This window comes from Anolis sagrei, chromosome 4 (genome assembly GCF_037176765.1).
Source record: "Anolis sagrei isolate rAnoSag1 chromosome 4, rAnoSag1.mat, whole genome shotgun sequence".
Taxonomy (NCBI): domain Eukaryota; kingdom Metazoa; phylum Chordata; class Lepidosauria; order Squamata; family Dactyloidae; genus Anolis; species Anolis sagrei.
Window position 1 is genome coordinate 31,159,683 of NC_090024.1, and position 21,373 is coordinate 31,181,055.

General features: G+C 40.7%; 1 protein-coding gene across 1 annotated transcript in view; it reads left to right on the plus strand.

The window, feature by feature from the left end:
• The first annotated feature begins 2,981 nt into the window (after nucleotides 1–2,981).
• RGS22 (regulator of G protein signaling 22) overlaps nucleotides 2,982–21,373 on the plus strand; it is a 97,509-nt gene continuing 79,117 nt past the window's right edge. The window contains exons 1-5 of the mRNA XM_067467014.1: nucleotides 2,982–3,006; nucleotides 7,529–7,557; nucleotides 11,375–11,437; nucleotides 16,112–16,351; nucleotides 21,168–21,253. Of these exons, the coding sequence (XP_067323115.1) occupies nucleotides 2,982–3,006; nucleotides 7,529–7,557; nucleotides 11,375–11,437; nucleotides 16,112–16,351; nucleotides 21,168–21,253 (443 nt within the window). The remainder of the gene's footprint in view (nucleotides 3,007–7,528; nucleotides 7,558–11,374; nucleotides 11,438–16,111; nucleotides 16,352–21,167; nucleotides 21,254–21,373) is intronic.

Consider the following 21,373-nt stretch of genomic DNA (forward strand, 5'->3'; position numbering starts at 1 on the left):
TGAATTGGTGCCCAAAAACAGGGCAAAGGAAACAAGCCAGAGGTAGAAATATTCTCCAGAAATTATGTCATGATGTGGAAATATCTGGGCTGCAGGTGCCTTTGCTTTTCCATGACCAGAATAAAATTGATTATAGCAGAATCCGTGCTATACAAACCCAAGTGATGTAAAACAGACAGCGAAAACACCCACGCTCCCTCCGAATCTTTTCAGCTGCTGCCAGATGATCTGGTGAGAAACTGGGGCCTTTCTTTCAATGTTGATTTTGGATCTTTGGAGACGCTTGTTATGACAAGCATGTAGGAAGGTTTGGGGTGAATTGGGTCATAGTCCCAGGCATCATTTATCCCTGAAATCTGAAGCTCAAGTTGTTCATTCAAAGATACTGACTTCTACCACTAGGGGACATCAAAGATTCACCTACAGAGACTAGTTTGAAAATGCTTTTCATCACAATCATGTACTAATGCAGGCATAGGCAAACTTGGGGCCTCCAGGTGTTTTAGACTTCAACTCCCAGCATTCCTAACAGCCCCAGGTCCCTTTCTTTTTCCTCTCAGCCAAAGTTTATATATCTGTGGAATGGCCAGGGTGGGAGAAAGAACTCTTGTCTGTTTGAGGCAATTGTAAATGTTGCAATTGGTCACCTTGATTAGCATTTAAAATCCCACATTATCTTCTTTGAACTGGATTATCTGAGTCCGCACTGTCATATATTCCAGTCACATGGCTGTGTGGAAGATTCCCCTGAATATCAAGGCAGAAAATCCCACAATATCTGCTTTGAACTGGGTTATCTGAGTCCACACTGCCATATACGACCTTTGTTACTTGGGTTTGGATGGGAATATTTTAATAAATCAAATACAGAAATAATCCTTAGAATGTGCTCTTTAACTTGCTTGAAATTTCTCTCTGAGTGATACGATGATCATCCTGAATCAATCTGTCAACCTTTTGCTTGTGAAACTTGGTGGTTGCTGTCACAGGACGTCCAACTCTTTCGTTTGTCACACAAGTCAGATGTTCCCACCTCAACATCTTTAAACTTACTCACCCAAAGACACACAGTACTCACAGCAACACAATCATCATAAACAGCTGGCATTCTCTGATGAATCTCCTTTGGGGTGACACCTTCTGCTGTCAAGAATTCAATGACTCCTTCAAAGGAGATTCCGCCTGAACATTAGGAAGAACTTCCTGCCTGTGAGAGCTGTTCAGCAGTGGAACTCTCTGCTCCGGAGTGTGATGGAGGCTCCTTCTTTGGAAGCTTTTAAACAGAGGCTGGATGGCCATCTGTCAGGGGTGCTTTGAATGCAATATTCCTGCTTCTTGGCAGAGGGTTGGACTGGATTGCCCATGAGGTCTCTTCCAACTCTATGATCCTATGACTGCACGTTTATTTATTTATTTGGGGTGCTTCTACCCCGCCCTTCTCAACCCCCTAGGGGGGGACTCAGGGCGGCTTACAAAAGGCACAATTCGATGCCTAACAATTACAACATACAATGCAATATACTGTACACAAATTTAACACATAATATCACAGTTATAACTGATTAAAACAATCAGACAATAAACTAGCAGCAATTAAAAATACATCTTGTGGTCAGTGTTCAACAAGTCCAAGTCCGTAAACCATTTAGCATTGTCATTGTCCTTTCCTACTCTGGTCATTATTGGTTGTCTTTGTCCATCTGCCAGTGCTTAAGTTGCACTGACCAACCGTCTGCGCAGGGTTCCAAACTTTGCACTTTAACAACACAACTGTTCAATACTAAGGCTGGGTTATTGTAGGTTTTTCAGGCTATATGGCCATGTTCTAGAAGCATTATTTCCTGATGTTTTGCCTGCATCTATGGCAAGCATCCTCGGAGGTTGAGAGTCCTCCTGCCAAAATGGAACAGTAGAGGAGAGTCTACTGAACAAGCCAGTACCTGCCGCATACCAGTACTGCCATCTGTTGAGGAGTTACGAAAGTGGAGGCATTACTTTTCATTCAACCCTGGTATTCCAGTTCAAAGCAGAAAATGTGGGATTTTATTCAGCTGTGTGGAAGGAGCCTCAGATAACCCAGTTCAAAGCAGATGTGGTGGGATTTTCTGCCTTGATATTGATATCGAAGGGGTTGAGGAGGTTTTCAAATTCGAAAAAGGCTCTGCTTGTGTATTCATCCAGGGGAAAGAAACTTCAGTTGTGTGTCCTAAGGTAGGCTTTGAGACTCCTGGGGGGAAAAAGGGCGTTCCTTTGCTGGGAGGGAGAGAGACCGGCCAGAGACCAGTCCCTCCCGGTGAGGCCGTCGCCAAGGCAGCCTTGGCTGTTGCCAAACGCATCACAATTGCGCCCGCCTGGGTTGGAAGAAATAATACCCAAAATAATGGCCTAACCTTCTCATTGGCGCCTGACCCCTCCTGCCTGGACGTGGCGGGGGATTGCAAAAAGGGGGAGCTCACTTCCAAGGCAGCCTTGGCACTCCCTCCGGAAGAAAAGTTTCAAGGAAGTTTGGAGAGAGGGGCGTCGAAGCGCAAAAGGGACCCGGCAAACCAAGGCGGGAAAAGGCGCGGCAGCTTGGTCAGGTGTGGCGGGGGAGACCCTCGAGCCTCTCTGGCTGGAAGACCTCCCTCTCTTTCCCCTGCCATTCACAGAACGGGAGTGAGAGCCTTCTCCCCCAGAGTCGCGCCCTGCTTGGCTTTGGCGCACCTGCCAGACCAAGGAGGAGGCGCGCTCCCCTCCCTCCAAGCAGGCACAGCCCACGCCTTCAATTATTCATCCATGCAAACCAGAAAGCTGCTTCTCTCCTGCCATTGCCTGCATTAGCTCCATAGGGTAGCTCCATAGCAACCCAGAGGAGGAAACCCGCCTCCGCTCCAAACCCTTGGTGCGCCTTCAGACCTCCAAGTTCAATCACAAGTTTCCCTGAGGAATCCGCCTGAGGACCATGAGGCTCTAACTCGGCGCCCGAAGTGGGCACCGTCGCCATGCGAGAGAAAAGGCTGACCACCGGTAGGTAGGAAGAAGGCACCCCAGGCGCAGAGGAGCCACAGCTACACTGTAGAACTCATGCGGGTTAAGCCCACTTTCACCGCCTTGGCTTAGTGCTAGGGAATCCTTGGAATTGCGACTTTACAACCAGAGACAACTCTCCAACATTAGCATCAAAAGGGTTGGTGATTTGGGGTGCTGATTCAGAAAATTGCATTGGATAGACCACTAGTTTCTAATACAGAACATATGCCACCCAGTAGCCACCATCTGCTTGCCTACAGAAAACCATATTTAATAATCTATTCTCCTTCTCTTTCTCTTTCTCTTTCTCCTTCTCCTTCTCCTTCTCCTTCTCCTTCTCCTTCCCCGTCCCCGTCCCCGTCCCCTTCCCCTTCTCCTTCTCCTTCTCCTTCCCCTTCCCCTTCTCCTTCCCCTTCTTAAAGCCCTTAGAGTTTCTTGGGTCTCACACTCCAGAAAATTGCATTGGATAGACCACATCAGCTCTAGTTTCTAATACAGAACATATGCCACCTAGTAGCCACCATCTGCTTGCCCACAGAAAACCATATTTAATCATCTATTATTATTATTATTATTATTATTATTATTAAAGCCCTTAGGAAGTTTCTTGGGTCTCACACTCCAGAAAATTTTATTGGATGGGCCACATCAGCTCTAGTTTCTAATACAGAACATATGCCACCCAGTAGTCCCCATCTGCTTGCCCACAGAAAACCATATTTAATAATCTATTATTATTATTATTATTATTATTATTATTATTAAAGCCCTTAGGGAGTTTATTGGGTCTCACACTCTAGAAAATTGCATTGGATAGACTACATCAGCTCTAGTTTCTAATACAGAACATATGCTACCCTGTAGTCACCATCTGCTCACCTACAGAAAACCATATTTAATCATCATCATCATCATTATTATTACTATTATTATTACTACTACTATTATTAAAGCCGTTAGGGAGTGTATTGGGTCTCACACTTCAGAAAATTGCATTGGATGGGCCACATCAGCTCTAGTTTCTAATACAGAACATATGCCGCCCAGTAGTCACCATCTGCTCACCTACAGAAAACCATATTTAATAATCTATTATTATTATTATTATTATTATTATTATTATTATTACTATTATTAAAGCCATTAGGGAGTGTATTGGGTCTCACACTCCAGAAAATTGCATTGGATGGGCCACATCAGCTCTAATTCCTAATACAGAACATATGCCACCCAGTAGTCACCATCTGCTCACCCACAGAAAACCATATTTAATAATTTATTATTATTATTATTATTATTATTATTATTATAGCCCTTAGGAAGTTTATTGGGTCTCACACTCATTATTCGCCAATACATCACACAGTCCTAGACACTTGGGAAGTGTCCAACATGTGATCCAATACAACATCCAGCAGAGTGTTTGCTGTGGACTCATCTTGTTGTGTTTCAAATAATAAGAACAACAACAACAACAACAACTTTGGGGGACTAAACAGGGTCTTATGAAGGGCTGCTTTCCCATTGCAACTGTTGTGTGGCAATGGGAGCTTAAAACAACAGCAACAAAAACAACAACAACTTTGGGAGACTCTCCAAAGTTGTTGTTGCTGGTTGAGTCTTCTCCGCCCTTGCCTGGGAAGCCACCCAAGGCCAAGAGCGAGGGCAACACATTAGCATCTCCTTCCTTCCTTCCTTCCTTCCTTCCTTCCTTCCTTCCTTCCTTCCTTCCTTCCTTCCTTCCTTATCTCCCTCTCGCAGACCTTATTTTAGGTCTCACGGCCCAGGGCCCATGGGTTGGGAACCATTCCTTTACAAGGTCTATACCCTGTGCTAAAAAGAACTGGTGCTTCATCAGAGTACATAGCATTCAGCCATGGAAGTGAAAATGGTGCCAAACCTCATTAATTCTACAGTGTAGACCAGGCATGGGCAAACTTGGGCCCTCCAGGCGTTTTGAACTTCAACTCCCACATTTACTAACAGCCTCAGGCTGTTAGGAATTGTGGGAGTTGAAGTCCAAAACATCTGGAGGACCAAAGTTTGCCCATACCTGTGTTAGAGAATACCAAGAAGTTAGAAATCAATGCTATCAGAGTTGTTGAATTTTGACCTTTTACATGCTTAAAGAAAGGAGCCTGAGGCTGTTAGGAATTGTGGGAGTTGAAGTCCAAAAGACCTGGAGGGCGCAAGTTTTGCTATACCTTCAAGGGCTGTCTTGGTCCCATACTGAGCGTAAGCCTGGTTATAAATGAAATAAATATATTTCAGGGTTTCTTGGAGGGCTCTTATTCATAGGGTCAGTATAAGTCAAAGTCAGCCTGACAGCAGTTTTGGACAACAATACTTAGGAATTGTTCACATTCATTCCTTGCCTCTTTTCCATTTCTTCAGGGCTTTCTGGTCCTTCCTTTTGGCAAAGCGAGGCCATTAGTATTGGTCGCCCAACACATTGTGCTGTCTGAAGTTGAAGGGCAAGAGGGTTATTTTCCCAGTTCTTAAATGGGAGCTGAACCCAACTTCAGCACTGGGAATGGGACAGCATTTTTCACTGCTTCACACAGCTTGAGAGTGCATCTGTGCTGTAGAATTAATGCAGTTTGACACCATGGCTCAATGCTGTGAAATAATGGGAGTTGTAGCTTTGCATGTTCTGTAGCCTTCTCTGGCAAAGAATGCAAATGCCTCACCAAACTACAGATCCCAGGATTCCATAGTGTTGAGCCATGGCAATTAAAGGGATGGCAACTTGCATTAATTCTAGATCAGACATGGGCAGACTTGGGCCCTCCAGATGTTTTGGACTACAACTCCCACAATTCCTAACAGTCTACAGCTGTCAGGAATTGTGGGAGTTGAATCCCAAAACACCTGGAGGGCTGAAGTTTGCTTATGCTTGATGTAGATGCACTCCAAGTTAAAGAACACAAAGCCCATCAGATGGAATATAAAACTATCCTACGTTCATAAATAAACAACAGAGGTGCCCTCATGGTCTCCAAATGGTTGGGCCAGTTCTAGCCATCCATAAACGGTGAGCTTAATGTTAGGTCATGCAGTACAATGTTACTGTAATTTTGCTATTAAGGAGAGAAAATGCATTTATTTCCTGCCTCTGGTGCCAAAATAAATTGACTGGCCACATGCTCATAATCAGGTAGCAAAATGTGCTCAGTCCTGCATTTCATCCTCTATTGTCAGATGTTGCACATGAGACAAACAATATGAATTGCAAATAACCCTCCTAATGTTGAATTCCAACTCCTTTGACCCCTCACCACAGGTCATGAAGGTTAGAGCTGATGGGAATAAAGGTCCCAAAACATTTGGAGAATAACCGTATCTACTCTAGTCATGAAATGCCTTTTGAACAGCAATTTTTCAGCCACTTATCTTAATGGGATTTGTTTTTGAATGGAAATGGATGGGATTGTGCTGTTAAGTTTCAGCTGTGAAAACAGTCATTAGCTGAATATATATTCTGACAATAGAAGGTTTTCATTTATACTATAGGCAAGGGAAAACAGCAATTCGAGCAGTTCAGTTTTCTGGCAAGGCACATAGGGTATTTAAATCTATTTTAATGTTCTCTCCTTCCACACACTTATACGGTTAGCTCTCCACTTTCACTAGGATTAGGGGCACAGCACCCGCACCAAACTGAAAACCCATACATTAAAAAAAGGTTATATTTTAGTCTAATGGAGTGCCCGGTAGTGTAGTGGGTTAAACCGCTGGGCTGCTGAACTTGCTGACCGAAAGGTCGCAGGTTCGAATCCAGGGAGCAGTGTGAGCTCCTGCTGTTAGCCCCAGCTTCTGCCAACCTAGCAGTTCAAAAACATGCAAATGTGAGTAGATCAATAGGTACCACTCCGATGGGAAGGTAATGGCTCCCCATGCAGTCATGTTGGCCACATGACCTTGGAGGTGTCTACGGACAACACCAGCTCTTTGGCTTAGAAATGGAGATGAGCACCAACCCCCAGAGTCGGACACGACTGGACTTAATGTCAAGGGAAAAGTTTTACCTTTAGTCTAGTTCTCCAGAACAACAACACAGTCAACATCTGCCAGAGGTTGACCATAGGATCACACTAGAAGACTGAGAGTTTCCTAGAGAGAATGTTTTAATCAAATCTGTGAAAAATCAAATCCACAGAAGTCAAAATCACAAATGCTAATCAAGGTGACCAATTGCAACATTCACACTTGCCTCAAACAGACAAGAGTTCTTTCTCCCACCCTAAATATTTCGCAGATATATAAACCCAATATACAAACCCAATTTTCCAAGTTCCAACAGACCTCACAACCTCTGCCATAGATGTGGGCGAAACGTCAAGAGAGAATGCTTCTTGAGCACGGCCATACAGCCCGGAAAACTCACAGCAACCCATTTATGATTATGGCTTATGATCCATTTTATGGTGTTAGAAAACACAAATCACTTATAAAATAACTATAAATGCTTTGGTTGATTGACTTTCACTATTTCATTGTATTCTTCTATGTGTTTCAGTGCCCCCAAGTATAAAAGAGGATGAGTTTGTAAGTAAGCTATTTTTTCTTGTTTCTATCTCAATAAAAAACAAATAGTTGGTGAAAATATAAATGTGACTATTTTGCCTGTTGCCACAGAGTTAATATATACAATAATACATTACATGAATAAGAAACAAATCAATATCAATATATTTTAATGTGCTATAATTTATATTAACTTACAGGATGATTCTATGCATCTTTACCTGGAAAAAGGATTAATGCAGCTTTGTTGTTGTATTGTGTTTTCAAGTCATTTTTTGACTTACAACCACCTTAAGTTTAATCTATCATGGGGCTTTCTTGGCAGGAATTATTCAGTTGACCAGTCATCCTCTGAAGCTGAGAGAGTATGACTTGGCAAAGATTTATTTATTTATTTATTTTACTTTATTTGTATACCGCTCCTCTCAGCCCTTAGGCGACTCACCTAAGATCACCCAGTGGGTTTCCATGACTGAGTGGGGATTTGAACCCTCATCTTTCAGAGTCCTATTCCATTGCTAAAATGGCTATAGCATACTGGCTATTTATGTAACCACATATATAGAATTAAGCTTAGACAACATTGAAAATACCAGGAAGATGGAAAATTAATAGGAAGACTAAGATTAATAAAACTATCAAAGAATATTAACGAAGATTCCCAAACTGTGCAGAGTCTGACCATACTTGCAATACACTTCTCATATTATGCATGCCAATTTAAACTTAGTTTGTAACCCTGTTTCTATTTATTCAGGAATTTGTCCCATTGATCTCAACAAGATTTATGTTGGAGTTAAGTGTTGTAGATTGCACCAGATTTTTAGAAGTCGTAAGTTTTTTTACTAAGATGTTGTTAGATTTTAATAATAATAATAATAATAATAATAATAATAATACACTTTATTTATATTCCGCCCTTCTCCCCTAGGAGACTCAGCGTGGATAACCACATTTACATATATAGGCAAACATTCAATACCTTTACAATTATACACAATGAGACACACAAACACAAATGAAGGCAGAGGCTTCTCCTTTCATTTCCGGCTTCTGGAGGAGGTGCTCATCTCTGGCTCTGGGGAGATGCTTTCTCCATTTTCAAGCCAAGGAGACTGCGTTGTCACCTCCTGGTTGTGTGGCCGGCAAAGTTAAGAGTTAATTACTCTTAGAAGCATAAAAAGGAGGAAGGGAACAAGGAATATAGCAGTACATTTTAAGGCTGGTTTTATTTTAGCATGAGCTTTTGTAGATGCCATTGAACAAGTTAATCTCAAAGGTGCTACTATATTTCTTTTTCTCCTCTTCATTTTTATGCTGCAAGAGACTAACATGGTTATTCCTTTAAAAATTGCTCTTAGGAGATGCAGTATTGGTTTATACAACCTTAATATCATATTTTGAAGTAACTGAACACATAGGAAAAATGCTTAGGTTGCAATTGCAACTAAAAAGGGCATTTATAATAAAAGGAATCAGTTTGCAAAAGCATCGTTATATCACTCTTCTTTCATATACCGGTAAACGGTCAGTGTTTCATTAACAATGCTTTATTATACTGTTTTTTTAAAACACACAATATCATAGAAGTCTGAGTTGCTGTGAAGTTTCTGGGCTATATGGCAATGTTTCAGAAGCAATCTCTCCTGATGTTACACCTGCATCTATGGCAGGCATCCTCAGAGGTTGTGAGGTATGTTGGAAACTAGGCAAGTTGGGTTTATATATTGGTGGAATATCCAGGGTGGGAGAAAGAACTCTTGTCTGTTTGCGGCAAGTGTGAATGTTGCAGTTGGCCATCTTGATTAGCATTGAATAGCCTTGCAATTTCAAAGCCTGGCTGCTTCCTGTCTGGAGGAATCCTTTGTTGGGAGGTGTTAACTTGCCCTGATTGTTTCCTGTATGGGATTTCCCTGTTTTCTGAGTGTTGTTCTTTATTTACTGTCCTGATTTTAGAGTTTTTTTAATATGAGTAGGAGTCTTCTTACACCTATATCACTACAAGCCTCAGTTGTATAACTGAGGAATGGGGATGGGCAAGTCTCTCATGAAAATGCATGTCCATTATTTGTGTCCCTCCTGCATTTGGTAGAGGATAGTGTATAAACACCATTTTCAATCCCGTGTTGACTGCTGGCTGAGACTCAGGTTTCAGGCAGAAAACTAAAATAATTTATGAATATATATTTCACCTCCTTCATTGATAAATGGGTTGGTACATTTTGCTTCAGTTCCAGGCAATTGACATTGCTCCCTGTAGCCACTGCCAGAACTCAGCAGGACTTTGTGTTTGTGTGCATGGGTCAGAGACCTTGGTCATAAATCTTGGTGTATTTGGCCTAAACAGAAGAGAGGAATTCTTAGATGAATCTGAAGTTACTGCGCAAAGAAACAAAAAAAAAGTATTCAAATTAGTTAGATCAGGCATGGGCAAACTTCGGCCCTCCAGGTGTTTTGGATTTGAACTCCCACAATTCCTAACAGCCTACTTGTAGGAGTTGATGTCCAAAATACCTGGAGGGCCAAAGTTTGCCTATGCCTGAGTTAGTTGAACAGTATCTCAGACTGAGGTTCTTACTCCCATTGCCACTATGGTTCAAGATTTTTTCCAACTTTTTCAACTTACTTTCAGGTGAATGATTTTCTAGAAGCCCTTAAATTGTAAACCAGGTGTAAGTACTTGTAGCTTTTCAGTTGTTGTTGGACTTTATCGACAACTAGCCTGAGCCATTAAACCAAACCGCAGAGAGTCTTTCACTTTATCTTATGGGAGAGGATTCTACGATTTCTGCACTGTTTGAAGAAGTACTTCTTTTTTCTCTGCTATCTGTTTTCTATCATTCAGCTTCATCAGATGATCTTTGGTTCTAGTCTTATATGAGAGGGAAATATCAAATTTTCTAGACAGCATATATTACTTTAAAAAATCTATCATGTCTCCCTTAACTCACCAAGCTAAACAACCCAAAATGTTGTAGGATGTATAGATGTATGTAATAATATACAGTGTTATGAGTTATGTTGGGTACTACCATATAGACCCAAATATAAGTCAACCCGAATATAAGCTGAGCACCTAGTTTTACCACACAAAAAAATTGGGAAAATTTATTGACTCGAGTATAAACCTAGGTTGGGAAATGCAGGAGCTATTGGTCAATTTCAAAAAGGAGTGGATCTGCTTATTTAGGTGGTTACAATGGGTGTGTAAATTTTATTGCTGATTTTAAAATGTTTACATCTATCAGAATGTGGCCTGAAAAAACGCTGGGGAGAAAGAGCAGAGCTGTGAAGTATCCTCTTTCCTTATTCAAACTGATGAAAGAAAGGCAGCCATCCCTCCTCTCTCACCTGTCTCCTCCTCTTGCTGCATATTGGGTGCCTTTCCAAGCAATTTCCAGGACCCTCACCCGAATATAAGCTGAGGGGAACTTTTTCACCCTAAAAAGGCTGAAAACTCGGCTTACACTTGAGTATATACGGTACATTCATGATCTTGGGCAATGTGCTCATAATATGAGAGGTGGTATAGTGTAATAATTTGAACATTAGATGGTGACTTTGGAGACCAGGGTTCAGATTGCCACTCAGCCACGACTATCCACTGAATGACCTTCGGAAAGGCATTTGCTCTGAATAAACCTTTTCAAGAAAACCCTGTGATAGTGTTACCATAAGACACATAGCACCAGCAACAAATGACCTGGTATGACAGTTTTGTATATACATATGGGAGAAGGGAAAGATTGTTGCATACTGCAAATTGCTACCTTTCTTAGAAGTAACCCATTCTTATTCCATCCCTCAGCAAATATTTGTGCTTTTCCTGTCCCCACAGGAAGATTATTTAGCTACTGATGACATACTTGTGGACTTCTTCAATGAATTTTTGAGTCTCCCGGTAAGTATGTGATTTTAATTCTTCAGCAAATGCTTAATGTGTATATCAAGATAAAGGATCTTTATTTATTTGTATCCCGACTTACTCCCGATATAGGGACTTAAGGCAGCTAACAACAAACTTGACATAAAACTGTGTAAGACAGTAACATCACATCTGTATTCTTAATATAGGACAAATATGTTAGTTGCCCAATCCTCTCCATTGCAAATCCTGAGTTGCATTTGCAGAACGCAAGCACATGCAGTTGCCCGTGGAAGTCTCCTGGAAAACAGTCCACTGAAACAAATTTGACTGTGTAAAGAATTATGTCATGCCGGAAACCCCAGTGTGGATTTCTAGGTTGAGAGAACAATGCTGCAAGGCATGTCAAAGCACTGAAATGGAAAGTAGCTGTTGAGAAATCCTGACCTCATCATAATTTGATTTTCTCAGGAGACCTTCCTCTCCTCAACATTAATACGGTTAATGTGAACCTTTTATATTTCCAGATTTACTCTGCTGCAGCTCATCACACAACTTATTCAGTAAGAATGTGACGCCCCTGTTAAAACATCATTACACTTTGGCTTTTTATCTTTGTTATGCTTATGCAGCTGTTGCCTAGAAACGCAACCCAGGTACAAGCATAGTATATAGGCAAGAGCTTATGAAAGAGCTGCATGGAGCACAATGTCATTTCACCCAGAGAAGCATGTGCTAGGTAGGAAAAGGTGGCTTGTAGCGTACATTGACTCTAGAATTAGACATCTTCTGCTAAAATGAATCTATAATTTGGCAGACTTTGTGGATGCAACCAATCAATACTCAAAAATGGGTGAGCATAGATGCAACTAATTCTGGGCAGTGCAATTTAAGGGAGATGTTGACAAGCTGGAATGTATCCAGAGGAGAGTGATTAAAATGTTCAAGGGTCTGGAGAACAATGCTGGGCAAGTGGGCTTATTAACAAAAGACCCTCTTCATAAATGCTCAGCAGAGTAACTTATCAGCGGCGAGACTAAGCACCAGTAGCCCAAAGTGATAAAAAAAAATACAAAAACACACAGACCAATGTTATTTCTTCCATAGGAGGCTTTTCTTTGTAATAAAATAACATGCTTGCACTGTTTACAACAAGGTTTCCATAACACAAAAACAAAACAAAAACAAACACATAGTAGCTTTACACAAACACTGGAGCTTTCTCACACGAAGCTTCTCTCACACAGAGGTTTGCTTTATAATGCTGTGTGTATTGTTGTGCTGTTATTTTACAAAGGCCTTGGCCTTTGTAAGCCGCATGTAGTCCTTTGGGAGATGTTAGCGGGGTACAAATAAAGATAATAATAATAATAATAATAATAATAATAATAATAATACCTCATTCTCCTCAGGACGACACTAGCTTTGGCCCACTGACTCTAACAGGTTTCAGCCTACTAACTCTTTCAGTACTTGACTCACATTTTTGTAATTAAAAATACCCAGTTAATTTTTTTATATTTATGACAAATAAGCCCTATGAGGAGCGACTTAAAGAGCTGGGCATGTTTAGCCTGCAAAAGAGAAGGTTGAGAGGAGGCATGATGGCCATGTATAAATATGTGACAGGAAGTCATAGGGAGGAGGGAGCAAGCTTGTTTTCTGATGCCCTGGAGACTAGGATGCAGAACAATGGCTTCAGACTGCAGGAAAGGAGATTCCACCTGAACATGAGGAAGAACTTCTTAATTGTGAGAGCTGTTCAGCAGTGGAACTCTCTGCCCCAGAATGTGGTGGAGGCTCCTTCTTTGGAGGCTTTTAACCAGAGGCTGGATGGCCATCTGTCGGGGGTGCTTTGAATGTGATTTTCCTGCTTCTTTGCAGGGGGTTGGACTGGATGGCCCATGAGGTCTCCTCACACTCTATAATTCTATAGTATATCTCTGGGAGTTGCAATAGATAAGAATTTCTGACCCCTCCATTGCCTAACAATAAGATGTATCCCTCTACCAAAGAGCAATCCCATGGCCCCTGGCCATGTTACCTAGGGGATCTTGTGTGCTGTAATTCAAAAAGGAACTTTGCCAAGCTCTGCACGGGACTCCTTTGAATGTGTGGGGCTCAGTTCAGAAAAAATGAAGCCCATTATTGGATAGCGGCATGTGCCTTTGATTAACTTTGGCGCTAAATACACTAATGAAGGCAATTGGTTCTTTCATTCCATTCCTGTATATACCTTGTAAATGATTGGTGGTCAAGCATCCAAAATGACAATATGATTTATATTTTAAACATTGTTATTGGCATATGTTTTACTACATTAAAGGAGCCAGATGTTTTCAATTTGGCTAATTGGAATGCATGTTGGAAAATGGGTCCTTGGACTCCATTGCTAGAGGCTGAATTAAAAATAGATATGAGTGATTAATTAATGTTATCCTTGGTTAGTTTTCTATGTAAATATCATGCAACTAGAATTATCGGGTGTCTATTCAAATAGTTCCAGATTGTAGAACTACGTGTCTCATTTGCATGTTCACATAAGTTAGCAAGGAATCAACACTTTGGAATGAGGCATTTATTATTTCTTTTAGAATAGGTATTCAAATTTTAAAAAACCATGAAATTCCAAACTAAAAATGTGCATTAATGCATTGCTAAGGCAGAGCATGATTATGATTTCTTTTTGTGGGTAGGCAGGGTTGAAGTTGAAAAGGTCTAAGTTACGTATACATAAAACATAAGAATGTTAGTTTGGAAAAAAAAAAGTTCTGGATCATTTATTATCCTAGGCTAGGAGGGAGTGTATGTCTTCTTAATGGATGTTACACAAATAAGCTGGGAAAGGATGTAGTACATGTAATTACATGTAATAAGCATGTAAAAGGTCAAGATTCAACAAAGGTCAAGATTCAAGATTCAACAACAACCTAGCATTGATTTCTAACTTATTGGTATTCTCTAACACAGGCATGGGCAAACTTTGGCCCTCCTGGGGTTTTTGACTTCAACTCCCACAATTCCTAACAGCCTCAGGCCCCTTCCTTTTCCCCCTCAGCCGATTAAGCTTAAGCGGCTGAGGGGGAAAAGGAAGGGGCCTGAGGCTGTTAGGAATTGTGGGAGTTGAAGTCAAAAACCCCAGGAGGGCCAAAGTTTTCCCAGGCCTGCTCTAACACAACTTTAGTTGATGGTAGTTGATCTAATGCAGTTGTTTTAAGCTAGAAGTGATGAAAAATTAGGAACAAAAGTATAATTTGGAGAGGTGTGAGAACTGTTTGTATGTGTGAATCTGTAGAAAATAGTGTAGGGACTAAGCAGTGATAATCAAGAATGTTTCCAGGTTGCTGTCAGTCATTCAATGGGGACCACAGGGAGCCAAATGGTCAAATGACGCCCAGGCTCAACTTACGGCCAGATTTAAATCAAAACCAGAATCATGTCTAAGATCAGTAATTCTCTTGGATCGACCAATGGAATCTACTCTTAGAGCTTTTGACGAGCTAAACATTCTACTACAAGAAGACCTAACTTTTGTTCCCAGGCCTGGCCACCTCCAACACATTGACACCAGGCCTACCGAGCCCATCTGGTTTGACAAAGATCTAGTGATATTTTGAATGATAAGTCAATCATTTAGGACAACAACCCCCTCCCCCCCCCCAGTGGTGCAATGTGTTAAACCAGGGGTCCTCAAACTAAGGCCCTGGGACCGGATATGGCCCTCCAAGGTAATTTACCCGGCCCTCGCTCAAGGTCAACCTAAGTCTGAAATGACTTGAAAGCACACAACAACAACAACAATCCTATCTCATCAGCCAAAAGCAGGCCCACACTTCCCATTGAAATACTAATAAGTTTATATTTGTTAAAATTGTTCATTTTAATTATTGTATCATTTTAAAGTGTTTTTTCCCTTTACAAATAAGATATGTGCTGTGTACATAGGAATTCAATCTTTTTTTTTTAAAAAAAATTATAATACGACCCTCCAACAGTTTGAAGGACTGTGACCTGGTCCTCTGTTTAAAAAGTTTGAGGACCCCTGGGTTAAACCCTTGTGCCAGCAGGACTGCTCATTGAAAGGTCAGCGGTTCGAATCCGGGGAGGAAGGTGAGCTCATGTCTGTCAGCTCCAGCTTCTCATGTGGGGATATGAGAGAAGACTCCCAAAAGATGGTAAAACATCTGGGCATCCCCTGGGCAGAGCCCCCGGTGGTGCAGTGGGTTAAACCCCTGTACCGGCAGGACCGAAGATCTATAGGTTGCAGATTCAAACCCAGAGAGAGTGCAGATGAGCTCCCTCTATCAGCTCCAGCTCCTCATGTGGGAACATGAGAGAAGTCTCCCACAAGGATGGTAAAAACATCAAAACATCCGGGCATCGTCCTGCAGATGGCCAATTCCCTCACACCAGAAGTGACTTGCAGTTTATCAAGTTACTCCTGACACGACAAAACAAAAAGAATCCCCTGGGCAACATCCTTGCAGATGGCCAATTCTCTCACACCAGAGGTGACTTGCAGTTTCTCAAGTTGCTCCTGACATGAAATAAATAAATGGAGAAACTCCTTAAAGTAGTGAGTCTCAATACAAGTAGAATTCTGATACACCAAGCAATTGAGAAAATACATGGTAGTTCTATTGCAGCCTGTTGATTTCTTTTTAATATTGGTATTGATTTTTAAAAAATATTTAAATATTGTCATTATAGACCTTTGCAGAGACGATTAAATATAATCCCGATTTTGGAATTTTTGAAGTCGCGAGTGATGCTCCAGGAAGGATAGAAAACCAGCTGAAAAAGTTGTTATATGAACAGAAACCTCGGAATCCCATTTATGATGTTACAAGGCCAACAAAACCAGAAATTCCTCTTTCTAAAGATCCCAGTCGTCCGCTATTGCCACCACCACCGCCATACTTAAATGTTGATCTGAACTATGTCGCAATGGTAAGAATGATTTCTTAATTGTCATTCCTCCTCCTCCTCTTTGTGATATTAGTATTATTCATTTGCATTCCACAAAGCATCATATGCTAACAGTTCAAAAATCTTCTATTAGATACAATTCTGTGTTTCAGGTTAAAGGTAAAGGTTTTCCCCCTGACACTAAGTCCAGTCGTCTCTGTCTCTGGGGGTTAGTGTTCATTTCCATTTCTAAGCCAGTGTTGTCCGTAGACACCTCCAAGGTCCTGTGGTCAGCATGACTTCATGGAGTGCTGTTACTTTCCCACCAGAGCGGTACCTATTGATCTACTCACATTTTCATGTTTTCAAACTGCTAGGTTGGCAGAAGCTGGGGCTAACAGCGGGAGCTCAGGCTGCTCCCCAGATTCAACCTGAGACCTTGTGGTCAGCAAGTCCAGCAGCTCAGCACTTTAACCCACTGTGGATGGCACTGCCATCTTGAAAGAGGCATTTTTTCATGACTCACACAAAAGAAAACAAATCTCAGGGAGATGATATCTACTCAGACTTGTTTGTGTACCATTATAAAATAGGATGCAATTTGTTTTATCATTCATATTAAAATAGATTTAATTGGATCAGATTCATATTGTTAAATCACTCTGTATAAGTAATACCTGTTCACAGAAAAGATGTTTATGGCATAAGTATGTGGAAAGGAAATGCATTCTATTTGCAACCTCCCTGTTTTCTTGGAAAGTTTACTTTTTCGACTACTGTGGAATCCTGAAGCCAGCATGGCTATTGACTGCATGATTTCTGGGAGCTGTAGTAAAAGAAATAATTTTTCCTAAATATTGTGCATTGCTATGGCCTTAATTTCTGCCAACCTAGCAGATCAAAAACATGCAAACATGAGTAGATGAATAGGTACCGCTTCAGTACCGCTTCAGTGGGAAAGTAACAACGCTCTATGCAGTCATGCCGGCCACATGACCATAGAGGCATCTGTGGACAACACTGACTCCTTGACTTAGAAATGGAGATGAGCACCACCCCCCAGAGTTGGACAGGACTAGACTTAATGTCAAGGGGAAACCTTTACCTTTACTTGTGGCCTTAATCCTCTTTTTAGCCTTCACTAGACAAGAGCCATTGAATGAGCTGAATGTATTATGTTGACCATTCAAGAAATAATAATAATAATAATAATAATAATAATAATAATAATAATGGCTTGAGGTGAGTTACAACATTGCTAAAAACACTACTAATCATGTAAAATATTTTATAAAATACACATATTAAAACATATTTCTACAATATACATATTAAAATACACAGAATAAAGGTTCAACAAGTTTAATCTTTATTCAAGTTTAAAATTTGTGATTAGATTGGCTGAGTAGACCTGCTGGAAGAGCTAGGGTTTCAAATGTGTTTTAAATTCCGATAGCAAATTTAGCCATTGGAGCTCTTCCAGCAGGTCTTGGGGCAGCTGATGAAAAGGTCCTCTGGGTGACAGTCGCCAGTCAGGTTCTGGCTGGTTGCAGCAGATGCCTCTCAGAGAACATCAATGTTCAGTGCGAATTGTATTGGAGAAGGCGATCCTGTAGGTAACCTTTGCCCAAACCATGTAGGACTTCAAAGATCAAAACCATAACTTTGTACTTCGCTTGGAAACTAATTGGCAGCCAGTGGAGTAATTTTAGTATGGATGTAATATGTTCACTTTTGGATGTTCCTGTAACAAATCTGCCTGCCATATTTTGAATCAACCAGAATTTCTGAACTTAGTACAAAGGTAGCCCTATGTAAAGCGCATTGCAGAAGTCCAACCTTGAGGTTATCAACACGTGCACAATCATCTTTAGGTCCTCCAAATCTAAGAAGGAGTGCAGCTGGTGTATCAGCCACTCCTGACCTCACTTCTACCTGGGCTGTCATTTGGAGAGATGGATCCAGGAGCATTTCCAAGCTCCGACACAGTCTTTTAGGGTAGTGTAACCCCATCCAGAACTGGTTGAGATACCTCCATCCCTAGATTAGGATGCTTGATGACCATTTAGTACCTCTGTTTTGTCTGGATTCAGTTTCAAATTGTTTTACTTCATCCAGCCCATTACCCCTTTCAGGCATTCACTCAGATGAGACACACTATCCTTAACTGAGGCTGTTTTGGAAGAAAATAATTCAGTGGGTCCACTGTAGTTGAGATTAACTGATGGAATTCCAGCATACATGTGTATATGGGCTTAAACTTCCTTTTTTAGGATGGTATTTTTTATACTTTCATCATCATCCATCATCTAGTTAAACTGGAGTCCCATATACATTAAGGAAAATAGTTTCTGTGAATGCAGTAAACGTACAGAGTAGTATGCTTTCATGAAACTTAGAACCTAATTTTGGAAGCTGATTTCTCTCAGATGATAAATGTGGTTTTGGCATATCTTCTTTTCTCACACATATTGCAGACAAAAGGCTGGGATTTCCTTCAATTCAACATAAATAATTGCAAATTGATTTTCTTCCATCCAGAAAAAAAAATGGCCAAAATAAAGAAGCATTCTTCAGTCTTTCCAGAAACTATTATCAGTAAGCCATAAGGGGCACATTCAAGCTAGACAAGAGCAACTGCCCTCTGCCTCTGCAAAATATATTATAAGACCCACAGCCAACATCAGCATTCTTTATGCTGAGGCATTGTTTTGCATGAAGTTTTCCCATGTCTACTGCAGATGTTCATAGGCAACAGGGAACATAACCATATAGAAACAATTGGAGGTTGCCAAGTAGCAGTACTTCTTGGATTTCATGCATCCCTTTGGGAGCCATTCCTTGCCATTTACAATGGACTCTGACAATCAACTTTCAGACAAATTTGGTGACTGTTCACGTATAGGCTCTGACTTGTCACTGCCAAATTGTGATCTCAGCTCACACTCTGTTTTTCAAAGAAGCTATGTGTGATTAATTGAAGTGTCACGCAATCATGTACTGCAATTAACATAGTGTGAGACTTCAGAAGTTTTTGGATTTCAGCTTCCAGAATCTCTCAGCCAACTTGGCCACTTATATTAGGAAGCCACTTGTATCAGTGGTTTTTGGACTTCTGTTAGTCTGTCACATTGCAAAGGATTCTGGGTGTTAGTTCATACCCTGGCCATATTTGTTAGGATTCATGACTATCATCTCCTGCCAGTTTCCTTATTGATTTATATCAGTGGTTCCTAACCTGTGGTCCATGGATCACCAGTGGTCCACAAAAACTAAAATATGGTCCGCAGCCTAACCATTACTATACCATTGCAATGAGAGCAACTGATCTCACAAAACTCTCTTTTAGTGCTGAGGCTTATTAAATATGGTTTTCTGTGGGAGGGCAGATGACAACAATAAAATTGATATGGTATATCCAATGCAAATTTCTGAATCAGCACCCCAAATAACCAAACCAAATCTAAAGTTGACCAAAAACTTTGGTACTAATGTTGGAGAATGGTCAGAGTGGTACCTGGTCAAAAAAGGTTAGGAATCACTGATTTATATGATCTGCATATATCTTTCCCACAATATTTTGAAGGCTGGAAACTGCCTTTTAGCAAGTCAGATCATGGTGCCTCTAGCCTAATATTGTTGATTATGACTGACAGCAGCTTTCCAAGGTTCCAAGAAAAAGCCAGGAACTTTCTACATCAAAATTTGTCCAATAATAATAATAATAATAATAATAATAATAATAATAATAACGGGTTGTCATAAACAGAATGTGAAACATATTGGTGTTTTCCTATGGTAACATAGCCGACAAAAATACTGGAACACCAAGCTGCATAGAGCCCAGCAGTTGCATATGATGATCCCATTGAAGGGATTAAAATGACTATTCTGATGTCTGCCTGGGACTACAGAGAAGGTTGGGAAACATTTAGAGATCATACACAGTGAGTAGATTTTACTCATTTTGATAGGTCCTAAATTGGGGATGCTGCTCTTAAGTCCTAAAAGATTTTGGCTTGTAATTCTCACTATCTGTGTTGTTTGGGAATGCTGGGAATGTAAAACCTAGATTGGAAAATGCTATTTTAGGGGGAAAATAGGCAACTTCCAAGCATCAAAGTGCCACATTGCCATCCAGCTAACAGGGAATCCTATCCACAACCATGGTTGCTATCACCAGTCAGTTTCTCCAACCATTCCCCCTTAAACAAGATGCATGCTCACTCATTGAACATTTTATTTACAAGTAGTATTGAAGCAGTGGAAGAATGCACCTTATTTCAGAAGGAAAACAGCATATTTCTGGACATTGTCACAGCAGATTTGTCTATAATGGAGACCTTTGTGAAGTGACACATTAAAAATAAATGGTTCCAGTATTGTTGTAGATTGTTATAGAATCTATGATGAGCTTCCAACAATATGTCGAAGGTTTTCATGGCCGGAATCACTGGGTTGTTGTGAGTCTTCCGGGCTGTATGGCCATGTTCCAGAAGCATTCTCTCCTGACATTTCACCTGCATCTATGGTGAAAGAAAAAAAGGTAGGAAGGCCAATTGAAATATTCAAACCTATGTCCAATAGACAAGAGTTCTTTCTCCCACCCTGGACATTTCACAGATATATAAACCCAATTTTCCTAGTTTTCAACAGACCTCACAACCTCTGAGGATGCCTGCCATAGATGCAGGCAGAACATTAGGAGAGAATGCTTCTGGAACATGGCCATATAGCCCGGAAGACTCACAACAACTCTTTGGAATACTCTTTGATAATCACTGTTTTATACTGTCAGAATATTAACTCTAAGAGAAGTCAAACCTGAAGGAAACTTTACAAATATTTTCTTTTCTAGTGTTTGGATCGAGAACAAGCCATTAAATGGATTAAAAAGGAGAGATTGCCTGCATTTTTAGAAAGCGATTGTTACCTTGAGTACAGGTACTGCAACTTCTAACTAAAGTACAAGTTGTAAAACTGCAAAAAAATTTTTTTAGCAAAAATGTTAATAAGAATACTCAGATGCTTTTGGCTTAGATTACTTAACGATGTCTGCAAATA